General features: G+C 64.6%; 2 protein-coding genes across 2 annotated transcripts; one reads left to right on the top strand and one right to left on the bottom strand.

Moving 5' to 3' along the window:
* Positions 1-508: 508 nt before the first annotated feature.
* Positions 509-14,256, top strand: CDH15 (cadherin 15). The gene is given in 13 exon segments (XM_064369941.1): positions 509-691; positions 1,282-1,437; positions 3,015-3,159; positions 4,455-4,615; positions 5,855-5,983; positions 6,560-6,745; positions 8,079-8,332; positions 10,102-10,244; positions 10,424-10,663; positions 10,910-11,149; positions 11,778-11,914; positions 12,036-12,194; positions 13,150-14,256. Coding segments are annotated over 13 exon segments (2,427 nt in total). The 3' UTR covers positions 13,444-14,256.
* Positions 13,985-19,549, bottom strand: SLC22A31 (solute carrier family 22 member 31). Its single transcript, XM_064369933.1, has 9 exons — positions 19,134-19,549; positions 17,678-17,781; positions 17,373-17,527; positions 16,988-17,156; positions 16,620-16,765; positions 16,403-16,511; positions 16,084-16,298; positions 15,059-15,170; positions 13,985-14,448 (listed from the first exon to the last, which is right to left on the bottom strand). The coding sequence occupies exons 1-9, from the start codon at positions 19,533-19,535 to the stop codon at positions 14,229-14,231; spliced, it is 1,632 nt and encodes a 543-aa protein (XP_064226003.1). The 5' UTR covers positions 19,536-19,549; the 3' UTR covers positions 13,985-14,228.
* Positions 19,550-20,786: the final 1,237 nt, after the last annotated feature.

Raw genomic sequence — 20,786 nt, 5'->3', positions numbered from 1 at the left:
TACGTTTCCAGCTGCTCTTGATGGACTGCAGCTCTGGCACCCTGGGCTTTTGTTCCCACAAAGCAGCCTGGAGAGGTGGAGGGGGACAGGCACCACCCCGCGGCTCCCTGGGACGGACCCTCCACCGCCAGCATCCCGCACCCTGGGCACTGCCACCAGCTTCCTGGGGTCATTTGGAGTCAGGACCGCCAGTGACCCCGGGGCCTGCTGTGTACTCGGCTACCCTGGCATCTGGGGCGAGGCTGTGCCCCCGCCAAGTGAATCTCAGGGGTCTCTCCCAGCCAGAGACCGGAACTCACCAGGGGCTGCAGACAGCAGGCTGCTGAGTGGGCCCAGGAGGAGACTGGGGCAGCTGTATGGGGCTTTGAGGGCCAGTACTTGGGGTGTGGCCACCAAGGCCCCAGCTCAGTGTGGAAGCCCCACGAGCCAGTGAGCACCCAGCCACGGCCTCCCCGCAAGCCCCAGCTCCCAGCTGCTCCTGCCACCCAGGGCTCCTGGAGATCATGCTATGCGACTCGTCTGTCTGTTACAGAGCCTCTGCGTGTCTTTGGGGGCTCCTGGATGGAGGAAGCCCAGCACCCTGTACCCCTGGCGCCGGGTGCCCGCCCCCAGCCGCGTGCGGAGGGCCTGGGTCATCCCTCCGATCAGTGTGTCCGAGAACCACAAGCGTCTCCCCTACCCACTGGTGCAGGTGAGTGGGTGGAGTGGGGAGGGAAGGGAGGGGTGGGCTGGTTCCCTGTGGGTCTCCTGGGAGCTGGGGGAGCCCCCACTGCTGTTACAGCCGAGCCAGTGGGGCCACATTTCAGGGCCTTGCCAGGGCTCCGGGCTTCCGACCTGGGTTCAAATCCTCCCCGTCGCCCCGGGCCACATCAGAATCCAGAGCTGCTCCCACCCCACATGTGCCTCGGGCGGACACTGTCCTCACTGGGCTGCACGCTCGGGCGTGATCTGTGTCCCGTATCCACTGGCACTGAGTAGATGGAGGTAAAGGTGGACCTCATTGCCGGAGCCTCAGCTACACACACCCGGAATCGGCCCAGGGACCAGGGCCCTGAGGACACCAGGGGCTGAGCCTGAAAGGAGGCTGCAGGACGGGGCACCCTTGAGGCCACAGGCTGAGCCGGCCCCAGCCCAGCACTGGGCGCCAGGCCCCTCCTCCAGTCCTGGGAGCTGTAGAGCCGCCCTGCTCCCAGCCGGGGAGGGGCCTGAGGGGCTGCGGAGAGGGCAGAGGCCACCGCGCCCCCGGAGTGGCTCTCTCCAGCCGGGTCTCCTGCCCCGCAGATCAAGTCGGACAAGCAGCAGCTGGGCAGCGTCATTTACAGCATCCAGGGGCCCGGCGTGGACGAGGAGCCCCGGGGCGTCTTCTCCATCGACAAGTTCACCGGGAAGGTGTTCCTCAACGCCATGCTGGACCGCGAGAAGACCGACCGCTTCCGGGTGCGGGTCTGCGCAGTCCGGCCTGCGCCCCTCAAACAGGCCTGGCGGGAGCTGTGATCCTCCCCCCACCAGACCCAGGCCTTCAGGCCAGACCGCTTCCCCTGCAAGATCCAGACACCCTTAAACGAGGGGCAGGTACAGGGGTCTGGGAGCCAGGCCCGGCAGCCCGAGGAGGCGGGTGTTTGGGGTCACGCTCCCGTTAAACAGGAGGGCAGACAGGCCCCGGGGAGGAGCGGCTCGGTTCTGCCGGGAGGAGCTTGCTGCAGCGCAGGAGTGCCACGAAGAATCTCAAAATAGCGTTACTGGGTTTTTTTGAGCCGGAGATTCGCTCTGTTGCCCAGGCTGGAGTGTAGTGGCATGATCTCAGCTCACTGCAATCTCTACCTCCCCGGTTCAAGCGATTCTCCTGCCTCAGCCTCCTGAGTCGCTGGGATCACGGGTGTGTGCCACCACGCCCAGTTAATTTTTGTATGTTTAGTAGAGATAGGGTTTCCCATGTCGGCCTCCCAAAGTGCTGGGATGACAGGTGTGAGCCACCGAGCCCAGCCCCAGAATTGTGCTACCCCAGCGGCAGCCACTGTTCTTGTGCGTGGGATTAGTCAGGGAAGAAACCGCTGATGCCCTTTGGAGGCTGGGGTTCCGAGGTCTGAGAGAAGGGGTAGTGAGAGCCGGGCGAAGGGGCTCACACCTGGAATCCCAGCACTTTGGGAGGCCGAGGCAGGAGGATTGCTTGAAGCCAGTAGTTCGCGACCAGGCTGGGCAGCAAAGTGAGGCCTTGTCCCTAAAGAACGTCAAATGGTGAAATAAATTAGCCAGGGGTGTTGTTGCAAACCTGTGGCCCCAGCTACTTGGAAGGCTGAGGTGGGAAGATCCCGCAGGACGGCGGCACCGCACTCCAGCCTACGCGGCAGAGCAAGACCTTGTCTCAAAAAAAAGAATAGGGCCGGGCGCGGTGGCTCACACCTGTAATCCCAGCACTTTGGGAGGCTGAGGCGGGCGGATGACCTGAGGTCAGGAGTTTGAGACCAGCCTGGCCAACATGGTGAAACCCCGTTTCTACTAAAAATACAAAAATTAGCTGGCGTGGTGGCGCACGCCTGTAATCCCAGCTACTCAGGAGACTGAGTCAGGAGACTTGCTTGAACCCAGAAGGCTGAGGCTGCAGTGAGCCAAGATTGTGCCGCTGCACTCCAGCTTGGGCAACAAGAGCAAAACTCTGTCTCAAAAACAAACAAACAAAACTTCAGGAGGAACCAAGACCATAGAGAGAAAGGGAAGAGAGATTAGGAACCCTCTGAAAGCCTCACTTTAGTCACACATAAAGTGGGTGTGAGCTTCCTGGCAGCCAAAGCAAGCAGGAAAATTGGCACCTGCCCTGTCTGCTAAGGGAGGGTGGCCCCCATCCAGGGACGTCCTCAGCCACTGTGGCAGATGCCCCACCCTGTGCTGTTTCTCACCTGTTGAAGTTGGTGTTTGCAGCTGGAGACAAAGTCTGAACGTGCTGTTTCACATGGGCCTAATGGGAGCCACAGAAATTCGGGGGCAGCAGAGCCAGCCCTCGCTCTCTGTTTGAACAGCTAAGAGCGTTTGCCCTGGACCTGGGAGGATCCACCCTGGAGGACCCCACGGACCTGGAGATCGTAGTTGTGGATCAGAACGACAACCGCCCAGCCTTCCTGCAGGAGGCATTCACTGGCCGAGTGCTGGAGGGCGCAGCCCCAGGTGAGGCAGGAGCCCAGCCCCAGCCGGGACGGGCTGCAGGGAAGAGCTCTGCGAAGCCAGAAGTACAGGATTTCCCTTAAGCAAGAATTCCGGAGGCCCCTCAGAGAGTCTAAAAATTAGCAAACAGGTCTCCAAGGCAGGTCTGTTTCCACAGGTCAACCCACACCACTTCCCATTTCAAGATAAATTTCAAACCCAAAAATCTGAGCCTGGAGTGGGGCTTTTTCAGGGGTCCTGCTTCTCCCCTAAAAGCAAATGACTTCTCCCTCCTGCCGAGGGGGCATCTGGAGCCAGGCACACCCCATCCTCTCCCTGTACTCACATGGGGTCCAGAGCACCCACAAGCATCTCTGGGTGTGCTCCACCCCAAACCCAGGCTGACCTGCATGCCTCAGCCAGCCACAGGGACTCGGTCCCACCTCCCTGGGGGCCTGTGGGAAAGGCCTGGCAGAAGGGCACAGGCCCCTTCATGTCTGGGGCTCCCAGGCTTGGCTCAGGCCTCAGGGCTTGCGTCCCGCCTCAGCTTCCTTCCCGTGTCTGTGGCAGTGGCCTCTGCGCCTCGTTCTGCCCCAGGTTACAGCGGGTCCCAGCCACAGCTGTCCTGTGGGGGCGGTCACAGTCAGCAGGAGCTTCCCTCCAGGGTGGCCTGAAGCCCGTCCTTCCCACCCCACCTTGGGGCTCAGTCCACCTGAGCTGCCCGAGGGGTCAGGCCTAAGTCTCAGGAGAGGGAAAGGGGGAAGGTGACGCAGGACGCTGGCCCCGCCACATGTGGCTTCCTCTCAGCACCTTCCCGAGCGCCACTTCCCGCAGCAGGTGGGGCTGGGGCTCTGGCCTACAAAACGCGACGTGCGTCCTCTGCTCAGCCTGCCCGTGCGTCCTGTCACCCTGGACACCAGCAGCTCCTGGAGACCCCCCACTAGCTTTCCCGGTGTGACCCAGCACCCTTAGCCTCTGCACCAGGCAGGCACGGAGCCAGCACCTGACCCAGGGTCGCATCCAGTGCTCGTGCGCTTCGACCCCATAACAGCACAGGCCGGCCAAGTGGCTCGGCCAAATAGGTGCCCTGGGCACAGCATGGCAGGCTTCAGGGTGGCGGGAAGCATCTGGACTTGGGAGTTGCCGCACGCTGGCCGCCTCAGTGATGCAAACAGCAGCATGGACTGACGGCCCCATCTGGGGTCGAGCTGTGCTGGGCGGGGGAGCCTGTGCACATGAGGTGCCCACGTGCCCCTCACAATGCCCCCAGCCCACCCGCCCTGTGGACGTTGGTCCTCATGCCTCCCTGTGCTTCCCAGGCACCTACGTGACCAGGGCGGAGGCCACAGATGCCGACGACCCCGAGACGGACAACGCAGCGCTACGGTTCTCCATCCTGCAGCAGGCCAGCCCTGAGCTCTTCAGTATCGACGAGCTCACAGGGGAGATCCGCACGGTGCAAGTGGGGCTGGACCGCGAGGTGAGGCGCCCCAGCAGCTGCACGCCCGCACGGCAGGGCGGCCCGTCTCCGTGGGTCCCTGTGCCCCCAGCCTGCCCACCCCAGACTCTCCCGTCCCTGCCATCAGAGGGGAGCACCCCTTCGCTGCAGAGCTCACAGTGGTCCTGGTTCTTGAGGAGACGGCATGGGGTGGACCCACTGATGGACAGAGACAGGAATTGCACTGGCCCAGGCAGGAGAGGTCTGGTCCAAGTAGGGTGTGAGGGGCCTTACACAGGCCAGGGCCTCCCCAAGCGGCCCCTCCCCTCTCAGTCTCATGGCAACGGCGCCCCGCTAGGAAGTGACTAGCTCCCTCCGTCAGGGCCTCCGCTGCCCCTCGCTGCCGAGCTTCTGTGCTCCCTGAAGACCACCCCTTGAGTCAGCCCCTCTGGGAAGCCCTCCTGGTTACACTGTGTTTGTAGTCTCTGTCCATTTCTGTCCCTGCCACCAACCACGGTTCCCCAGGGCAGGAAGCCAAGATCACTGGTGCACTAGGTACCCAGCACACAGTAGGTGCTCGGTCAACGCTTACCCAGCCCACAGCAGGCGCTCTGTAAACGCTTACCCGGCCCACAGCAGGCGCTCTGTAAACGCTTACCCGGGGCACAGCAGGCGCTCTGTAAACGCTTACCCGGCCCACAGCAGGCGCTCTGTAAACGCTTACCCGGCCCACAGCAGGCGCTCTGTAAACGCTTACCCAGGGCACAGCAGGCGCTCTGTAAACGCTTACCTGGGGCACAGCAGGCGCTCTGTAAACGCTTACCTGGGGCACAGCAGGCGCTCTGTAAACGCTTACCGGGAGGCGCTCTGTAAACGCTTACCCGGGGCACAGCAGGCGCTCTGTAAACGCTTACCCGGGGCACAGCAGGCGCTCTGTAAACGCTTACCCGGCCCACGGCAGGCGCTCTGTAAACGCTTACCCGGCCCACGGCAGGCGCTCTGTAAACGCTTACCCGGGGCACAGCAGGCGCTCTGTAAACGCTTACCCGGGGCACAGCAGGTGCTCTGTAAACGCTTAGCCATCTTCATAGACTGGGGCAGCATCACGGCCCCATGCTCTTGGGATCGGGGCAGGATTCTCAGGGCCACTTGGGTTCTTAGCACCCACTGAGTGCTCCTGTAGGAATTGAGCTGGCCAGGCGGCCTGGCTCCCGCCCCCAACCAGTCCCTATGGGCCCCGCCTGGGCCCTCATCTTCTGACCCCACGCCCCGCGTCCCCAGGTGGTCGCGGTGTACAATCTAACCCTGCAGGTGGCCGACATGTCTGGAGACGGCCTCACAGCCACTGCCTCGGCCATCATCACCCTCGATGACATCAATGACAATGCCCCTGAGTTCACCAGGGATGAGGTGGTGCTGCTGTCCGTCCCTTGAAAGTAGCCGCTGCTTGGGGCTGCCTTCCCTTCTCGGGCTCCTGCAGAAGGCTGGGGGCTTCACGAGGGGCAGGAGGAGGATGGTGTGCTTGGAAGAAGGGGCTCTTCGTGGATGGCTGGAAGCCCGAGCTGGAAGGGCCTAGGGTGGCGCGTGGCAGCCTGTGAATGGAGTCAGAGCTGGGAGAGAAGCAGCCTCGTGGGACCCTCTGGGACCCTTTAGTGTCAGGAAGGCAGCTTCCTCCTTCCCTTGCTATATGGGAAGGGAGCAGCCAGCCCTGCCCTCCAGGCGAAGGTGGCACGTATGGGTGCCTGGCATGAAGCTGAGCCCACAGAGGAGGACAATGGGGGTCCCTGGGAGGCAGTGACTCACAAAACAGGCAATCCTGAGGACACCCAGTGGGTGGGGAGCAGCTTCGACAGGCAGAAGCAAAGGGAGGGGTTCCCACTGGAGGCAGGGGGGAGGGTGGGGGAAAGTTGGGGGGAGGGTGGGCTGAGGGCCCCACACATGCTGTCCCCTCTACCCTGCTGGTAACTGGGGCTGGGATCCCCCCAGTTCTTCATGGAGGCCACAGAAGCCGTCAGCGGAGTGGACGTAGGGCGGCTGGAGGTGGAGGACAGGGACCTGCCAGGCTCCCCCAACTGGGTGGCCAGGTTCACCATCCTGGAAGGCGACCCCGATGGGCAATTCACCATCCGCACAGACCCTAAGACCAACGAGGGTGTGCTGTCCATTGTGAAGGTGAGCAGCGCCCGACTGGCACACACAGATGGCCCCCACTGGGGTCCAAGCCCCTTCCCAGTAGGGTCACCTCCCCTGACTGGCTGGAACCTTGTGTTCATCCTTAGGTCAGAGACAGTGGAGGAGGGCATGGAGCCCCCAGCCTGAGGACTGGGTCCCAGGGTTGAAGGGCTCAGGCCGTGCTGCCCAGGGGGCTTGAGGGCCAGAGGCGGGGAACACCCTGTACCTTGTGTTTGCCCAGCCTTCCTCCTTTTGTGTGGAATCCGTGTCCAAAAACACAGCCAGACACCTGTGTCAGTCCTGGTTCTACCAGAGAAGCAGAGCCCACAGGAGCTGCCTCCGCACAGACGCGTGCACAGATGCAGATACGAGCAGGGCGCACAGGAGCTGCGTCCGCACAGACGCGTGCACAGATGCAGATACGAGCAGGGCCCACAGGAGCTGTGTCCGCACAGACGCGTGCACAGATGCAGATACGAGCAGGGCCCACGGGAGCTGCGTCCACACAGACGCGTGCATGGGTGCAGATACGAGCAGGGCCCACGGGAGCTGCGTCCGCACAGACGCGTGCATGGGTGCAGATACAAGCAGGGCCCACGGGAGCTGCGTCCGCACAGACGCGTGCATGGGTGCAGATACGAGCAGGGCCCACGGGAGCTGCGTCCGCACAGACGCGTGCATGGGTGCAGATACAAGCAGGGCCCACGGGAGCTGCGTCCGCACAGACGCGTGCATGGGTGCAGATACGAGCAGGGCCCACGGGAGCTGCGTCCACACAGACGCGTGCACAGATGCAGATACGAGCAGGGCCCACGGGAACTGCGTCCACACAGACGCGTGCACAGATGCAGATACGGAGGCGTTCAGATACTGACAGTAAGAGGCTTACTGCAAGAAACTGGTTCATGCGACGCTGGGGTCTGGCTGGGCAGGTCCACCACAGGCCAGAGTCAAAACAGCTGTTTCCAGAGAAAATGCAGCTTTGCTTTCAAAGCCTTCCCCTGAGTGGAAAAAGCTGACCCACATTACGCAGGGCTAACTCCTTTATTTAAAATCGAGTGACTGCAAGGGCTGGCAACGCCGCCCACCTCTCGGCCCTGACAGACACCTGCAGAGCGTGCGCTCGAACCCTGGGCTGCTCCCGGCACAACAGGCGTTTTCATCATATGCTCTGTGCCTTCCTGTCCTGCATCATTTCTGTTTTTCAAGCTTAAAGGGGCAGAAGGAAGGTACAGGCGCTCTGGACAGACCCAAGGAGCAGCTTCCCCGGGCACCACCCTTGGGTGCCTACACTTGATCTGAGCGGGTGACAGGCTGTGCTTCCTTCCCTCAGGCCCTGGACTACGAGAGCTGTGAACGCTACGAGCTCAAAGTGTCAGTAGAGAATGAGGCCCCGCTGCAGGCGGCTGCCCCCAGGGCCGAGTGGGGCCAGGCCAGGGTCCGCGTGCATGTGCAGGACACCAACGAGGCCCCCGTGTTCCAGGAGAACCCACTTCGGACCAGCCTAGCAGAGGGGGCACCCCCAGGCACTCTGGTGGCCACCTTCTCTGCCCGGGACCCTGACACAGAGCAGCTGCAGAGGCTGAGGTGGGGCTCCCGAGGCCCTGGGCAAGGCTGAGGAGGCTGACAGCTGCATTCCTGCTTCGGGCGCCCCTGGCCCCTGGGCCTGAGGGTCAGAGGAGGGTGTAGGGGCTGCCTGCTGGTGGTCAGAGGGTGTAGGGGCGCCTGCTGGTGGTCAGAGGGTGTAGGGGCTGCCTGCTGAGGGTCAGAGGGTGTAGGGGCCGCCTGCTGAGGGTCAGAGGGTGTAGGGGCCGCCTGCTGGTGGTCAGAGGGTGTAGGGGCGCCTGCTGGTGGTCAGAGGGTGTAGGGGCCACCTGCTGGTGGTCAGAGGGTGTAGGGGCGCCTGCTGGTGGTCAGAGGGTGTAGGGCCGCCTGCTGGTGGGCTGGTGGTCAGAGGGTGTAGGGGCCGCCTGCTGAGGGTCAGAGGGTGTAGGGGCCACCTGCTGGTGGTCAGAGGGTGTAGGGGCGCCTGCTGGTGGTCAGAGGGTGTAGGGGCCCCTGCTGGTGGTCAGAGGGTGTAGGGGCGCCTGCTGGTGGTCAGAGGGTGTAGGGGCGCCTGCTGGTGGGCTGGTGGTCAGAGGGTGTAGGGGCGCCTGCTGGTGGGCTGGTGGTCAGAGGGTGTAGGGGCGCCTGCTGAGGGTCAGAGGGTGTAGGGGCCGCCTGCTGAGGGTCAGAGGGTGTAGGGGCCGCCTGCTGAGGGTCAGAGGGTGTAGGGGCCGCCTGCTGAGGGTCAGAGGGTGTAGGGGCCGCCTGCTGAGGGTCAGAGGGTGTAGGGGCCGCCTGCTGAGGGTCAGAGGGTGTAGGGGCCGCCTGCTGAGGGTCAGAGGGTGTAGGGGCCGCCTGCTGAGGGTCAGAGGGTGTAGGGGCCGCCTGCTGAGGGTCAGAGGGTGTAGGGGCCGCCTGCTGGTGGTCAGAGGGTGTAGGGGCGCCTGCTGGTGGTCAGAGGGTGTAGGAGCCGCCTGCTGGTGGTCAGAGGGTGTAGGGGCCGACTGCTGGTGGTCAGAGGGTGTAGGGGCCGCCTGCTGGTGGTCAGAGGGTGTAGGGGCTGCCTGCTGGTGGTCAGAGGGTGTAGGGGCGCCTGCTGGTGGTCAGAGGGTATAGGGGCGCCTGCTGGTGGTCAGAGGCTGTAGGGGCCACCTGTTGGTGTGGGTTCCTGAAGGTCTGAAGGGTCTCGAGTCCCAGGCACACCCACGTGTATGTGTTGGACTGACCTCACCCCCTAGGGCAGGCCCGGCTCCAGCCTGTGCACACCACAGTCTGTTCCTGCCAGCCACGTCCATCCCAGGAGGCCCCTGCTCCCAAGTGGTGGGCCATTCATGTCTCATTTCACCTGGAGTCTCCATGATGCTGGGGAAGGGCACTGACTGGGGCTTACCTAGGCTGCCACACCACTGACTCAGGGCCCTGCACAGCTCGCCTGCCCTCCCTGAGCCTCAGTTTCCTCACCTCACAGAAGGTGCCGGTGAGGTGACCAGACACCCCCTTTCCTGCCCAGCTCCCATCATACTCACATGGGCTGTGTGTACATATATGTGTGCATTTGTGTGCACATGTATATGCATGAGATGTGTGTGTGTGTGTGTGGGTGGTGTGCACAGGTGTGGGAACGTGTATATGCATGTGTATATGTGTGCATGTGCTGTGCATGCTGTGTGTGCATATGGTGTGTGCATGTGTGACTATGTGGTATGTGTGTGCAACGTGTGTGTGTAAGGTGTCTTGTGCACCCATGCCTGACCACACTTGTGGGGCCCTGGGGTAAGCTCAGATCCCGCTCTTCCCTTCCCCCGCATCAGCTACTCCAAGGACTACGACCCAGAAGACTGGCTGCAAGTGGACCCAGCCACTGGCCGGATCCAGACCCAGCGGGTGCTCAGCCCGGCGTCCCCCTTCCTCAAGGGTGGCTGGTACAGAGCCATCGTCCTGGCCCAGGATGACGGTGAGCAGTTTGGGGCTCCCTGATCCGGCCTTGCCCTGGCTGAGGACCCCTGCTGGTGTCCGAGGCTCTGCCCATCCCCCGGGGGGTGGGGCTCAGAGCGGTGCAGCCCTCTGAGCGACAGGTGGGGCAGGCCAGGGTCTTGGGGTGGGGTCGCCGAACTGTGGCCCCTTCGCTTGCAGCCTCCCCGCCCCGCACCGCCACCGGCACGCTGTCTGTGGAGATCCTGGAGGTGAACGACCACGCCCCCGTGCTGGCCCTGCCGCTGCTAGGCAGGCTGTGCAGTGAGCCGCACCAGGGCCCCGGCCTCCTCCTGGGCGCTACGGATGAGGACCTGCCCCCCCACGGGGCCCCCTTCCACTTCCAGCTGAGCCCCAGGCTCCCAGAGCTCAGCCGGAACTGGAGCCTCAGCCAGGTCAACGGTGCGCTCCCCTCACCGCGCTCGGGCCGGGGACGGGACAGGAGGGCGAGGGGTGCGCAACGCCGTGGTCCTGCCGCGGGGTCCCCCCGGCTGCATCCTTGCGCGGGGCAAGGTTGCTCATCGCGCCCAGATGGATGGGGGGTACCCAGGCCCAGGATCTCGGGACTCGCACCCTGTCTTGGCGTGAGGACAGGCGAGGTGGGGGCGGCCGCGGCAGGCCCTCGCTGACCACGGGCGCCCTCCGCAGTGAGCCACGCGCGCCTGCGGCCGCGACACCAGGTCCCCGAAGGCCTGCACCGCCTCAGCCTGCTGCTCCGGGACTCCGGGCAGCCGCCCCAGCAGCGCGAGCAGCCGCTGAACGTGACCGTGTGCCGCTGCAGCCAGGATGGCGTCTGCCTGCCGGGGGCCGCTGCGCTGCAGGCGGGGGGCGCGGGCGTCAGCCTGGGCGCGCTGGTCATCGTGCTGGCCAGCGTCCTCCTGCTGCTGCGTGAGTGAGCACCCACCTCCACCCGGACCCTCGGGCCCTCCTCTCCAGGCCAACCCATGCTTACCAGGGCTCCTCCCTAACCCCGCCCCCTCGTTACCAGACACGCCCCTTCCTCCCCAGCGCCACCGCCCCCTAACCCCGCCCCCTCGTTACCAGACACGCCCCTTCCTCCCCAGCGCCACCGCCCCTCCCTAACCCCGCCCCTTCATTACCAGACACGCCCTTTCCCGGCTCCGCTGCTTTATTACCAGCCACGCCCCCATGACCAGACACCCCCTTTCCTCCCCAGCTCCGCCGCCCCCTCCCTAACCCCGCCCCCTCATTACCAGTCACTCCCATTACCAGCCAGGCTTGTTTATCCCAAGTTCCGCCACCCCTTCCGACCCAACTCCTCATTACCAGTCACGCCCTCTTCTCCTCAACCCCGCCCCTCCCCAACCCCGAGCCATTTTACTAGCCACGCCCCTTTCCAAAGCTCCGCCCCCTGCTTGCGGGCCTCGGTCTCTTGCCCAGCCCGCCCCTTCCACCCAGCACCCGGCCCCGCCCGCTCCTCCCACCTCCCTCGCAGCCCTCCCCCTGATGTCGCGCTTCGTGTCTGGCCCCCGCCTGCGTCCCCCTCATTCCCCAGTGCTAGTCCTGCTTGTGGCGCTCCGGGCACGGTTCCAGCAGCAGTCTCGGGGCAAGGGGCTTCTGGGGAGCCCCCAGGACGACCTTCGAGACAATGTCCTCAACTACGATGAGCAGGGAGGCGGGGAAGAAGACCAGGTGAGGGGGAAGGTGTGGGTGGGAGGGGTCTCTAAGGAACACAGGCTGCGGGCCTTCACACAGCAAGTTGGCCAGGAGCCACCGCGGGATGCTTGGCTCTGCTCCACGTCCTCGCCCACAGGATGCCTACGACATCAGCCAGCTGCGTCACCCGACAGCACTGAGCCTGCCTCTGGGGCCGCCGCCGCTTCGCAGAGATGCCCCACAGGGCCGCCTGCACCCCCAGCCACTCCGAGCTCTGCCCACCAGCCCCCTGGACATCGCTGACTTCATCAGTGATGTAGGTGCTCCTGGGAACACCCCAGCACACACAGGCACACAAAGGTACACACATGTAGGCACACACACACGTGCACATTTGCACACCTGCCCACACATGCAAGGACCAGCGTGTATGCACTGTGCACGAGCTGTCCAAGGGCACCCGCAGAGGAAGATGGAGCGCGGGTGGGGGTGCGGAAGCCGCCCTGCCTCCGTCCGAACTGGGCCATCGGCCTCCACCCACGATGCAGGTCTTTGCATGGATGGAGTGGCGTGGCCACAGACCCATCCACTGCTCCATACCCACCGTGGAGGGGGAGGGGGAGCCCCAGGAGCATCCCCCGGGCTTTGGTGGCTCTCAGCAGAATCAAGGCCTCCCCAGGAGCCCCCTCTGGACGCAGCGTTAACAATTCCCTGCCATCCACAGGGTGGATACAAACATGGGAAATCTGGGGTGGGGTGCGCAGGGAACCCCCTCCCCTGTGCCTGCCTGCACCTGTAGCACCTGGCTCGGAGAAAGCACCCCAACAAAGGTGTGCACCCCCGGTAGCAGAGTGTGTGTCCCAGGAGCTGAGAGGACAGAGGTGCAGAGCCTCAGAAAGGCAGGCAGACAGTCCTGCGGATTGGGGTGTCCAGGAGGCTTGGGTTCTGGCTTGAGTGAACAGGAGCTGCGGGGACAAGACCAGGGTGATGGGAGCAACCCCTTTCACCTGCTGGGGCAGGCAGAGCCCTGGGGGACGGGCTGGCCACTGGCCTAATCCTGAGGAAGGGGGCAGCCCATTGCACCCTCTTCACGCCCTCTGCTGTGCCCTCAGGACGCTTTGCCTCCCCGCAGACCTCGCCCGGACATGGGCAGCTTCCCCTTCCTGAGACCGCGCCTGGAGCTGACTTTGCCCTGGGCTGTGGCCACGGTGGGGCGGGGGGGCACCTGCTGTCTCCTACGTGCATCCTGAGCTCTCCAGGCCTCTTTGCAGGGCTTGGAGGCTGCAGACAGTGACCCCAGCGTGCCACCTTATGACACAGCCCTCATCTATGACTACGAGGGCGAGGGCTCCGTGGCGGGGACGCTGAGCTCCATCCTGTCCAGCCAGGGCGACGAGGATCAGGACTACGACTACCTCAGGGACTGGGGGCCCCGCTTCGCCAGGCTGGCAGACATGTACGGGTACCCGTGAGGGTCGGAGCCAGGAATCAGATGGGACCACCAGGCCAGGGACAGTCTTTCTCCTGGGGCACCTCCACCCAGACACAGAGGGTGGACAGCCTGACCCTGGGGCACAACTGGACACGTCACTCCCAGGCCACCTGGCAGTGATGGCCCCTGCAGAGGCAGCCTGAGGTCACTGGGCCTGACCTCAAGGGCCTGGGGCAGCCTCCTTCCTGGAGGGGAGGACCCAAGTCTTGGGCAGAATCCAAGTGTGGAGGGGGCAGCCAGGAAGAGGCTCCTTCCTGCCGGGGTGGGAAGAGCTTCTGTCCATCAGCCCCATGGGGGTCGCCTCCCACCAGTGGACTTCATCTTCGTATGAAAGACAGCAGCCTCCTGGGTAAATCTGAATGAAAAACGTACTAGTGTCTCTCGTGGGGGGTGGGCGCCCAGTGCCACACTGACGGTGAGGGGAATGAGGGCCAGGCCCCCATCCCACCCTGCTTGGGGGTGGCTGGGGGCTGCCCCTGCCTGGAGAGGGGCTGTGGAGCGACTGCTGATATGCTGGCTCCTCGCTAGGGAGCCCAGAGGTGGGGAGTGGGCACAGGTGAGGCCCCTCCAGGCCCCAGGTGTGGACTGAGGGAAGAACCAGGGAGGACGCCTAGTTCCACGGAAGCCTTTATCCTCCTCACCTGCTGGGTTTGACCAGGGAGGAGACTCAGGGCCTCCCAGGGCCCAGGGCTCAGCTGGGGACAAGTTCGCGCTGTCCCCACGGCTCCACCTGCACTGAGACACGGGCTTCTGAGGGGTATGTGTCTCCCCTGGACCAGACGTCTAGGGTACTCAGCCATGCCGCAGGCCTTGACCTCGGTCCATCCTGGCTCCTGGGGCCAGCAGGCAGGACTAGTGCTACTCAAGGGTGTGGCCAGCCCGGCAGGCGTCAGAGGGCGACAGCAGGGGCAGGTGGTCCTGGCGGGAGCAGCCCCGCAGGAGTGGGGAGCGGCGCAGGCGGTCGGCGTCCTGCAGTGACTGGGGCAGGCCCCGGCTTCGGCTCTCCGGCAGCAGCAGGACGCACAGCAGGGTAAGGACGGCGAGGGAGGTGAAGACCACATGTTGGAGGAAGAAGGCCCTCCGGCCGTGCACGGCGTCCAGGGGGTCGGCCGCCTGGCCCAGGAACCCGGCCCCTAGCACCAGGCCCAGCCCGGCCCCTCTGTGGGAGGGAGTATGTTGGGGACAGCTGGTGGGGCAGCTGTGGGGCATCAGACATGGGGACACACGCATGTGACTGCAGAGTGAGGGGCAGGAAGGCTGACCGAAGCAGAGCCTAAGGTTTGCTGGCTGAGGATAACTTTCAAACTTGTGTTGGAAAAATCTCCTTCCTTCCTGTCCCGGAGCAGCACTTTGCGCTCCGTTCATTCAAAGATTGGAAGTGATGGTTCCCCGGAAATTCTGCCATCTCTGGAGGCTTCCTCGTCTCTGCCCCGCCCCTTGTCCCCCGCCACCCTGCTCAGGCCTGCATGGCCTTCCCTCCCCTTCCCAGTTCCTGAGCCGTCTGCCCAGAGCCTCCTGTGAGCAGGGGCGCCCGCCACCCAGGAGCAGGGCAGCTTCGCCCGAGTGCTCACTGGACGGAGGAATTGTAGCAGGGCGGGGTGTGGGGACCGGCCCTCCTTCCACCTGGCCCCTCCTCCCCATGAGGGGCCCTGGGCCCTGCTGTGCGGCTGGGTGACTCTGTAGCTCACCTAATCACTGTAGGGAACACCTCAGCTGCAAAGAGGCTGCTGAGTGCAGACACAGCCTGGGAGGCCAGGAGTCCCAGGACAGAGACGGACAGCACGGTCCAGCCCGGCAGATCTGGGGATAAAGGACAGGGGTTCCCAGGCCTTCCACCCTGGCCACGCAGAGCCTCTCCCCAGAGAACCACACTGCTGTCTGGGCACCTACTTCCCAGGCCTCCACCTCCAGCCCCTCTGAGGAACCTGGCAGGGGACCCTGTCCTCTGCTGCCTGATTCCAGCCTGGTTTGGATTCTCGGGATGGTAGAATCCTAACCCGGAGCCACGGCCACACCAGCCACCTCCCCCTGGGCCTGTGCTCAGCTACTGCACGCTGTCTACTGTCTTTGCAATTTCGAGAACCGTCCTAAAATCTTGAATACTTTGGAAGCAAGGCCTGTATCTCATTTGGCACCCTGCCCCACACACCATGTGACCAGCCCTGAGTAGATGGGCCCTCCCACCCCAGCCTGGGGCCAGCCGAACTCTGGGCAGAGCCTACCCAGCCTGGCCTCTTGACCTCTCACCCCTGTGCTGCATTCTGCGGTTGGGGACAGCTTTTTTTGAGATAGAATTTCACTCGTTGCCCAGGCTGGAGGGTAGTGGCGTGATTTCAGCTCACTACAACATCCGCCTCCCTGGTTCAGCCTCCCGCGTAGCTGGGATCACAGGCATCCGCCACCACTCCCAGCTAATTTTTGTATTTTTAGTAGAGACAGGGTTTCTCCATGTTGGTCAGGTTGGTCTTGAACTCTTGACCTCAGGTGATCCACAAGCCTTGGCCTCCCAGAGTGCTGGGATCATAGGCGTGAGCCACCATGCCCGGCTAGGTGTTTTAGGCTCAGACAGGTTCCTGGTTCCTTACTTTGGGCCTTCCAAAAGGATCAGAGGAAAACCATGCTGCTCCCCTGTCTGCACCACGGCCCCCTGATGGGGCAGACTTTCAGCCCAAACACCACGGCCCCTATATGGCCTGCGGGGCCCCAAGCTCACACTGGGCCCCAGCGAGGAGCAGCAGGGACGCCAGGCCTGTGGCCATGGTGCCCAGCAGCAGGACGGGGCGGCGTCCCCAGCGATCTGCCGTCAGGAGCAGGAAGAGCAAGGCGGCTGCCTCCAGGCCGGCCTCCAGGAAGTAGGGCAGGTAGAAGGTCAGCACCTGAGGGGCCAGGCTGCGAAGGAAGCTGGCTCTGATGCCCCCACCAACCAGTCTGGGAGAGAGAACAAAGCTATGGGCCCAGCCAGAGCCGGGACTCTGCTGACCACACACCCACCCCCCGGGGAAGGTGCATAGCCCAGGCCTTCCTCTACTCACGAACTGAAGCTCAAGATAAGCCCGTTTCTCCAGGTGACCTGGGTGTGCAGGAGCCCCAGCGGGGAGTGGTACCGGGGCTGGGGGCTCCCTGCAGACAGCATGGCCAGCTCTGTAGCAGCAGAGATGTGGGAGCAGAGGGGGAGTGAAGAGCAGGCAGTGCCTCTCTGAAGCCCTCCTCTAGTACCGGAACCTCCCTCCTCCCTGCCCGGTGCCTGACCTGTAGCCAGGGAGTTCTCCTCCAAGGAACTATCCTCAGGGTCCACACCACTGGCTTCTGCAAAGTGCCACAGGATCTTCCTGGCTCGGGCCACCTGCCCTGTGGCCAGCAGCCAACAGGGAGACTCGGGGAACAGGGCTGGGAACCTGCAGGGTTGGTGAGGATACCCAAGGCTCCCTCCACCTCCTGCAGGACGGAGAGGCAGAGGCCAGGCCCCCACTCCTCCCCGGACTCAGGGGAGGGACAGGGCTGTGGTTCTCTGTGACCCTGTCCCAACAGCTTACCCCGTGTGGGATACATCTGTGCAGAGGGAAACGACACACTCAGCCCCCCCCGGGGGCTGCTGGCCCAGCTCCCATCACACTTACCCGCAAAAGAGCAGCAAAAGCCCACTCATCAGGGCGCCCAGCCCCTGCAGAAGGCGCCAGTCCTGCACAAGCACAGCCAGGCCAGGCAGCAGCAGGGTGCCCGCCACAGAGAAAAGGCCGGCCCCCATGGAGAAGGCCAGGCGGTGCGGGGGGTCACACAGCTCCAGGCCTGGGCAGATAGAGACGGGCTGAGGTGGAGGCCTCAGGGAGGGCTGGAACAGTCCCACTGGGGTCTGCAGGGACCTAGTGCTGACCTGCCCGGGAGTGGGATGCCCGAGCTGGACTCCCCACCCCTACAGCTCGGGGCTCTTGGCAACCGAGCCTCAGAGGCCTTCGGGCCACCCACTGCCCCTCCCCCAGTGACAGCAGCCCCCATGGTACTCACGAGCCAGGTACAGGGCGAGCAGGGCCCCTGCCAACGTCCCCCCATGGACTAGGCGCAGGACCAGTAGGGTAGGGAAGCTGGTCACCAGGGCCTCACCAGCCCCAAGGGCCGTGGACAGCACCAGGGAGGCCACAAAAACTGTCCGGCGGCCAAACCTAGGGGGTAGCAGGGGACGTGCTAGGACGGGGCCAGGGTAACCCAGGGGCCGCTTAATCCTGGCAGCACCGGGTCTAGCTGAAGCCTGAGAGCAGTGGGCCAGGGGCGGGGAGGGCTGCTGGGCAGCAGGGAAGGGGAAGGGGCCTCACCGGTCACAGCCTGCTCCCAGGATGACACAGCCCAGCAGCCAGCCCAGGAGGTGGCTCAGCTGCTCCAGCGGGACCTTCCAGCTGTCTCTGCACACAAGGTTCCACTGTGGGGAACAGCAGCCACGTGGAGGCCAGCTCAGGACCCACCCCTGCCTCCTCGCTGGGGACAGGTGCAGGGGGTCCCAGAATGGCTGCCAGAAAGCTCCCTACACGGCCTGCTCAATCCCTCCCTGAAGAGAAGGGGAAACTGAGGCATGAGAGGGCAAGGTGGCTTGGTCCAGGTCACACAGCAGCCTCTTGGGACTCCGGCAGTCCCTGCAGAGTTTTCTGCTTGTCTCTAGAAGGGGCCTCCCCACCTCTGCACACCATTGATTGCTCTCCTCCGAAGCCGAATCTTGTCCCACCTGTTTCTACCTCCTATTCCGAGGGACCGCAGGGACACCCACGGCCTCAGTGGCGTCGTAGACACAACCCCCACCCCACCCAGCCAAGGGCCACGGCCATGACACAGGCCTAAGAAATGAGCCGCAGCACCCGCCCCCGTCCCGCCCTGCCCATATCAAGAGGGACTCAGCAGCCGCTGGAGAGCTGTGCTCAGAGGCATTTCCCGGTGAGGCCCTTGACCTTTGACCTCAGCTCTGCGCCCCCCGCCCCCTTTCCAGTTCCTGGCTCTTCTTGCCAAGCTTAAGCTACTGCTGGGGAACGTGCTATGGCCGCGATTTTACTTTCAAACCTGACGTTTTGTGGATCCAGGCCCCAGACGGGAGGGCAGGTGGGAGGGGGGGTGGAGAGAGAAGCCGGGCGGGTTCCAGGGCCCCAGGCAGGCCCTTGCGGAGATGTGGCAACCCAGAACCAGTTTGCACGCTGGGGCCAGTCCTCCCAGGGTGGGAGGAGGAGGCCGCGGGGTAAAGGCTGCCGCAGGAGTGGGAAGGAAAAGCGGGACCTGGGGGTCCGTGCCGCCGCTCCCCATCTCTCCTCTGGCAGACTGTCAGGGTTCCCCTGCAGGCAACGCTGTCTCCAGCCCAGCCTCCGCGCGCCACGCCCCACCGGTGGGAAGCCCACCGTTCCCAGTCTGTGCTGACCACGCCAGTCTCTCCAAGCAGAGACTCTCCCTGGGAAGCCAGCCCAAAGCCACGGTCTGCTCAAGACGCTGGTGGTCGTGAAGCAAATTCCAGGCCCTGCTCCCCCTGGCCTTCAGCTCCAATCCTCCTGCGCCCCAGGCCACCCCGCGCCCAGACTCAGCGCCCGCCCGGCCCCTGGGAGCAGCCTCTCCGCAGGCCTCGCGCTGGGCGCGCGTCTACCGCACCGTCGGGCCGGGGGCCGCCCCCAAGCGGGGAGCGCAGGAGGACGGGCGGCTGGCCCGGGACAGAGGCGCCAGGGAGGGCGGAGAAGGGACACCAGGGCCTCGGCAGGCTGCGGGCGGGGAGGGCCGCCGGGCAGCGGGGAAGGGGCGCACCTGGGTGACCGGGCTGCGCAGGAGGCCGGCGGCGGGCAGCGCGTAGAGCCAGCCGCGAGTGCAGGGGCGCGTGCCGTTGGGCGCGGGCGCAGGGCGAGGGCCGCGGCGGGCGCGGGGCGCGGGCTCGGGGTAGCGCAGGAGCAGGCAGGGGCTCTGGACGCGCGTGGGTCCCAGGCGCGGGATGGCGGCGTCGAGCAGGGCCTGCCCGCGCAGGGCGCGCAGCGCGGGGGGCAGCAGCGCGGGGTCCGGCCGGCAGTGGTGCGCGGGCTGCGCGGTCAGCAGCGCCTCGGAGCTCAGCGCCAGCCCCAGCACCACGCAGGGCACCCACGAGGCGGCGGCCAGCAGGCGCCGGGCCCGGCCGAAGCCCCCCGCAGCCCTCAGCACCCGCGCCTCCGGCTCCATCTGCAGCGGGCTGCGCGCTCGACGGGCCTGGGCCGGGACCCTGGCGGGCTCCGTGGGCGGGGCCTTGATGGGCGGGGCCCGAGACGAATGGAGGCGGGGATGTGGGCGGGACCAGTGAGGGGCGAGGCCTGACAGGGCGGGGCCTGATCTGGGCCGTAGGGGCGGGGCTTGAGACCGAACAGCGAGGGGGCGGGGCCGAGTGAGGGCGGCCAGCGGGCCGGGGGCGTGGCCAGGGGCGTGGCCGCGCGCTCAGGTGCCCGCGGGGCGCAGGTGCACGCAGGTCGCTCTGGGCGCGCGGTCCGGCGGGCGTCTGGGAGGGGTGGTCCCTGCGTGGCGCCGAGGGCGTCCGCCCGGCCGGGGCGAGGTCGGGGAGGGCAGCCGCCTGCCCTTCTCCACGCGGGGAGCTTTCGTCTGGTTTTGCGGGAGAAGCTCCCAGGTGACCTGCGGGTTCTGAAACCGCCGCTTGGGAGCTCGGGGCCTGCGCGGCACCTCCGGGGCGATCGAGGAAGAACTGACGCCATTCGCCGGGTTCCTTCTCCCCTTCTGAGAACCAAGTAGGTTGCGTTTATTTTCGAGTCCGATTGTTTTCTTGTTTTCTTTTGGAGGCGGAGTCTCGCTCTGTCGTCCAGGCTGGAGTGCAATGGCGTGATCCCAGCTCGCCGCAACCTCCGCCTCCCGGGTTCAAGTGATTCTCCTGCCTTAGCTCCCGAGTAGTTGCGATTACAGGCACCCGCCACCACGCCCAGCTAATTTTTGTGTTTTTAGTAGAGACGGGGCTTCACTGTGTTGGCCAGACTGGTCTCGACCTCCAGACCACAAGTGATCCACCCGCCTCGGCCTCCCAAAGCGCTGGGATTACAGGCGTGAGCCACGGCTCCTGGCCAAGTCAGACTGTTTTCGGGGTAACATTTGTGAGAACAATCATGGCGGATCCTGTGGGTCACTCCTGAGTTTTCTGACTCCCAGTTTCTCTCGTTCTGCTTTGTCAGTGGGCTCTGCATTTGCGTGCAAAATTCGAATTGGCACTTCGCTTCCTAACACCTCCATTGAGGTGGAACTCACATCACATAAAAGGCCGGGCGCGGTGGCTCAGGCCTGTAATCCCAGCACTTTGGGAGGCCGAGGCGGGAGGATCATGAGGTCAGGAGATCGAGACCATCCTGGCCAACATGGTGAAACCTCGTCTGTTTTAAAAACACACAAAAAAATATCTGGGTGCGGTGGTGCACACCTATAGTCCCAGCTACTTAG

This window comes from Aotus nancymaae, unplaced genomic scaffold (genome assembly GCF_030222135.1).
Source record: "Aotus nancymaae isolate 86718 unplaced genomic scaffold, 86718_ANA_hifiasm-v0.15.2.pri h1tg000095l, whole genome shotgun sequence".
Lineage (NCBI taxonomy): Eukaryota > Metazoa > Chordata > Mammalia > Primates > Aotidae > Aotus > Aotus nancymaae.
The sequence above is the reverse complement of the archived record's forward strand: the minus strand, read 5'-3'. Positions and strand labels throughout refer to the sequence as shown.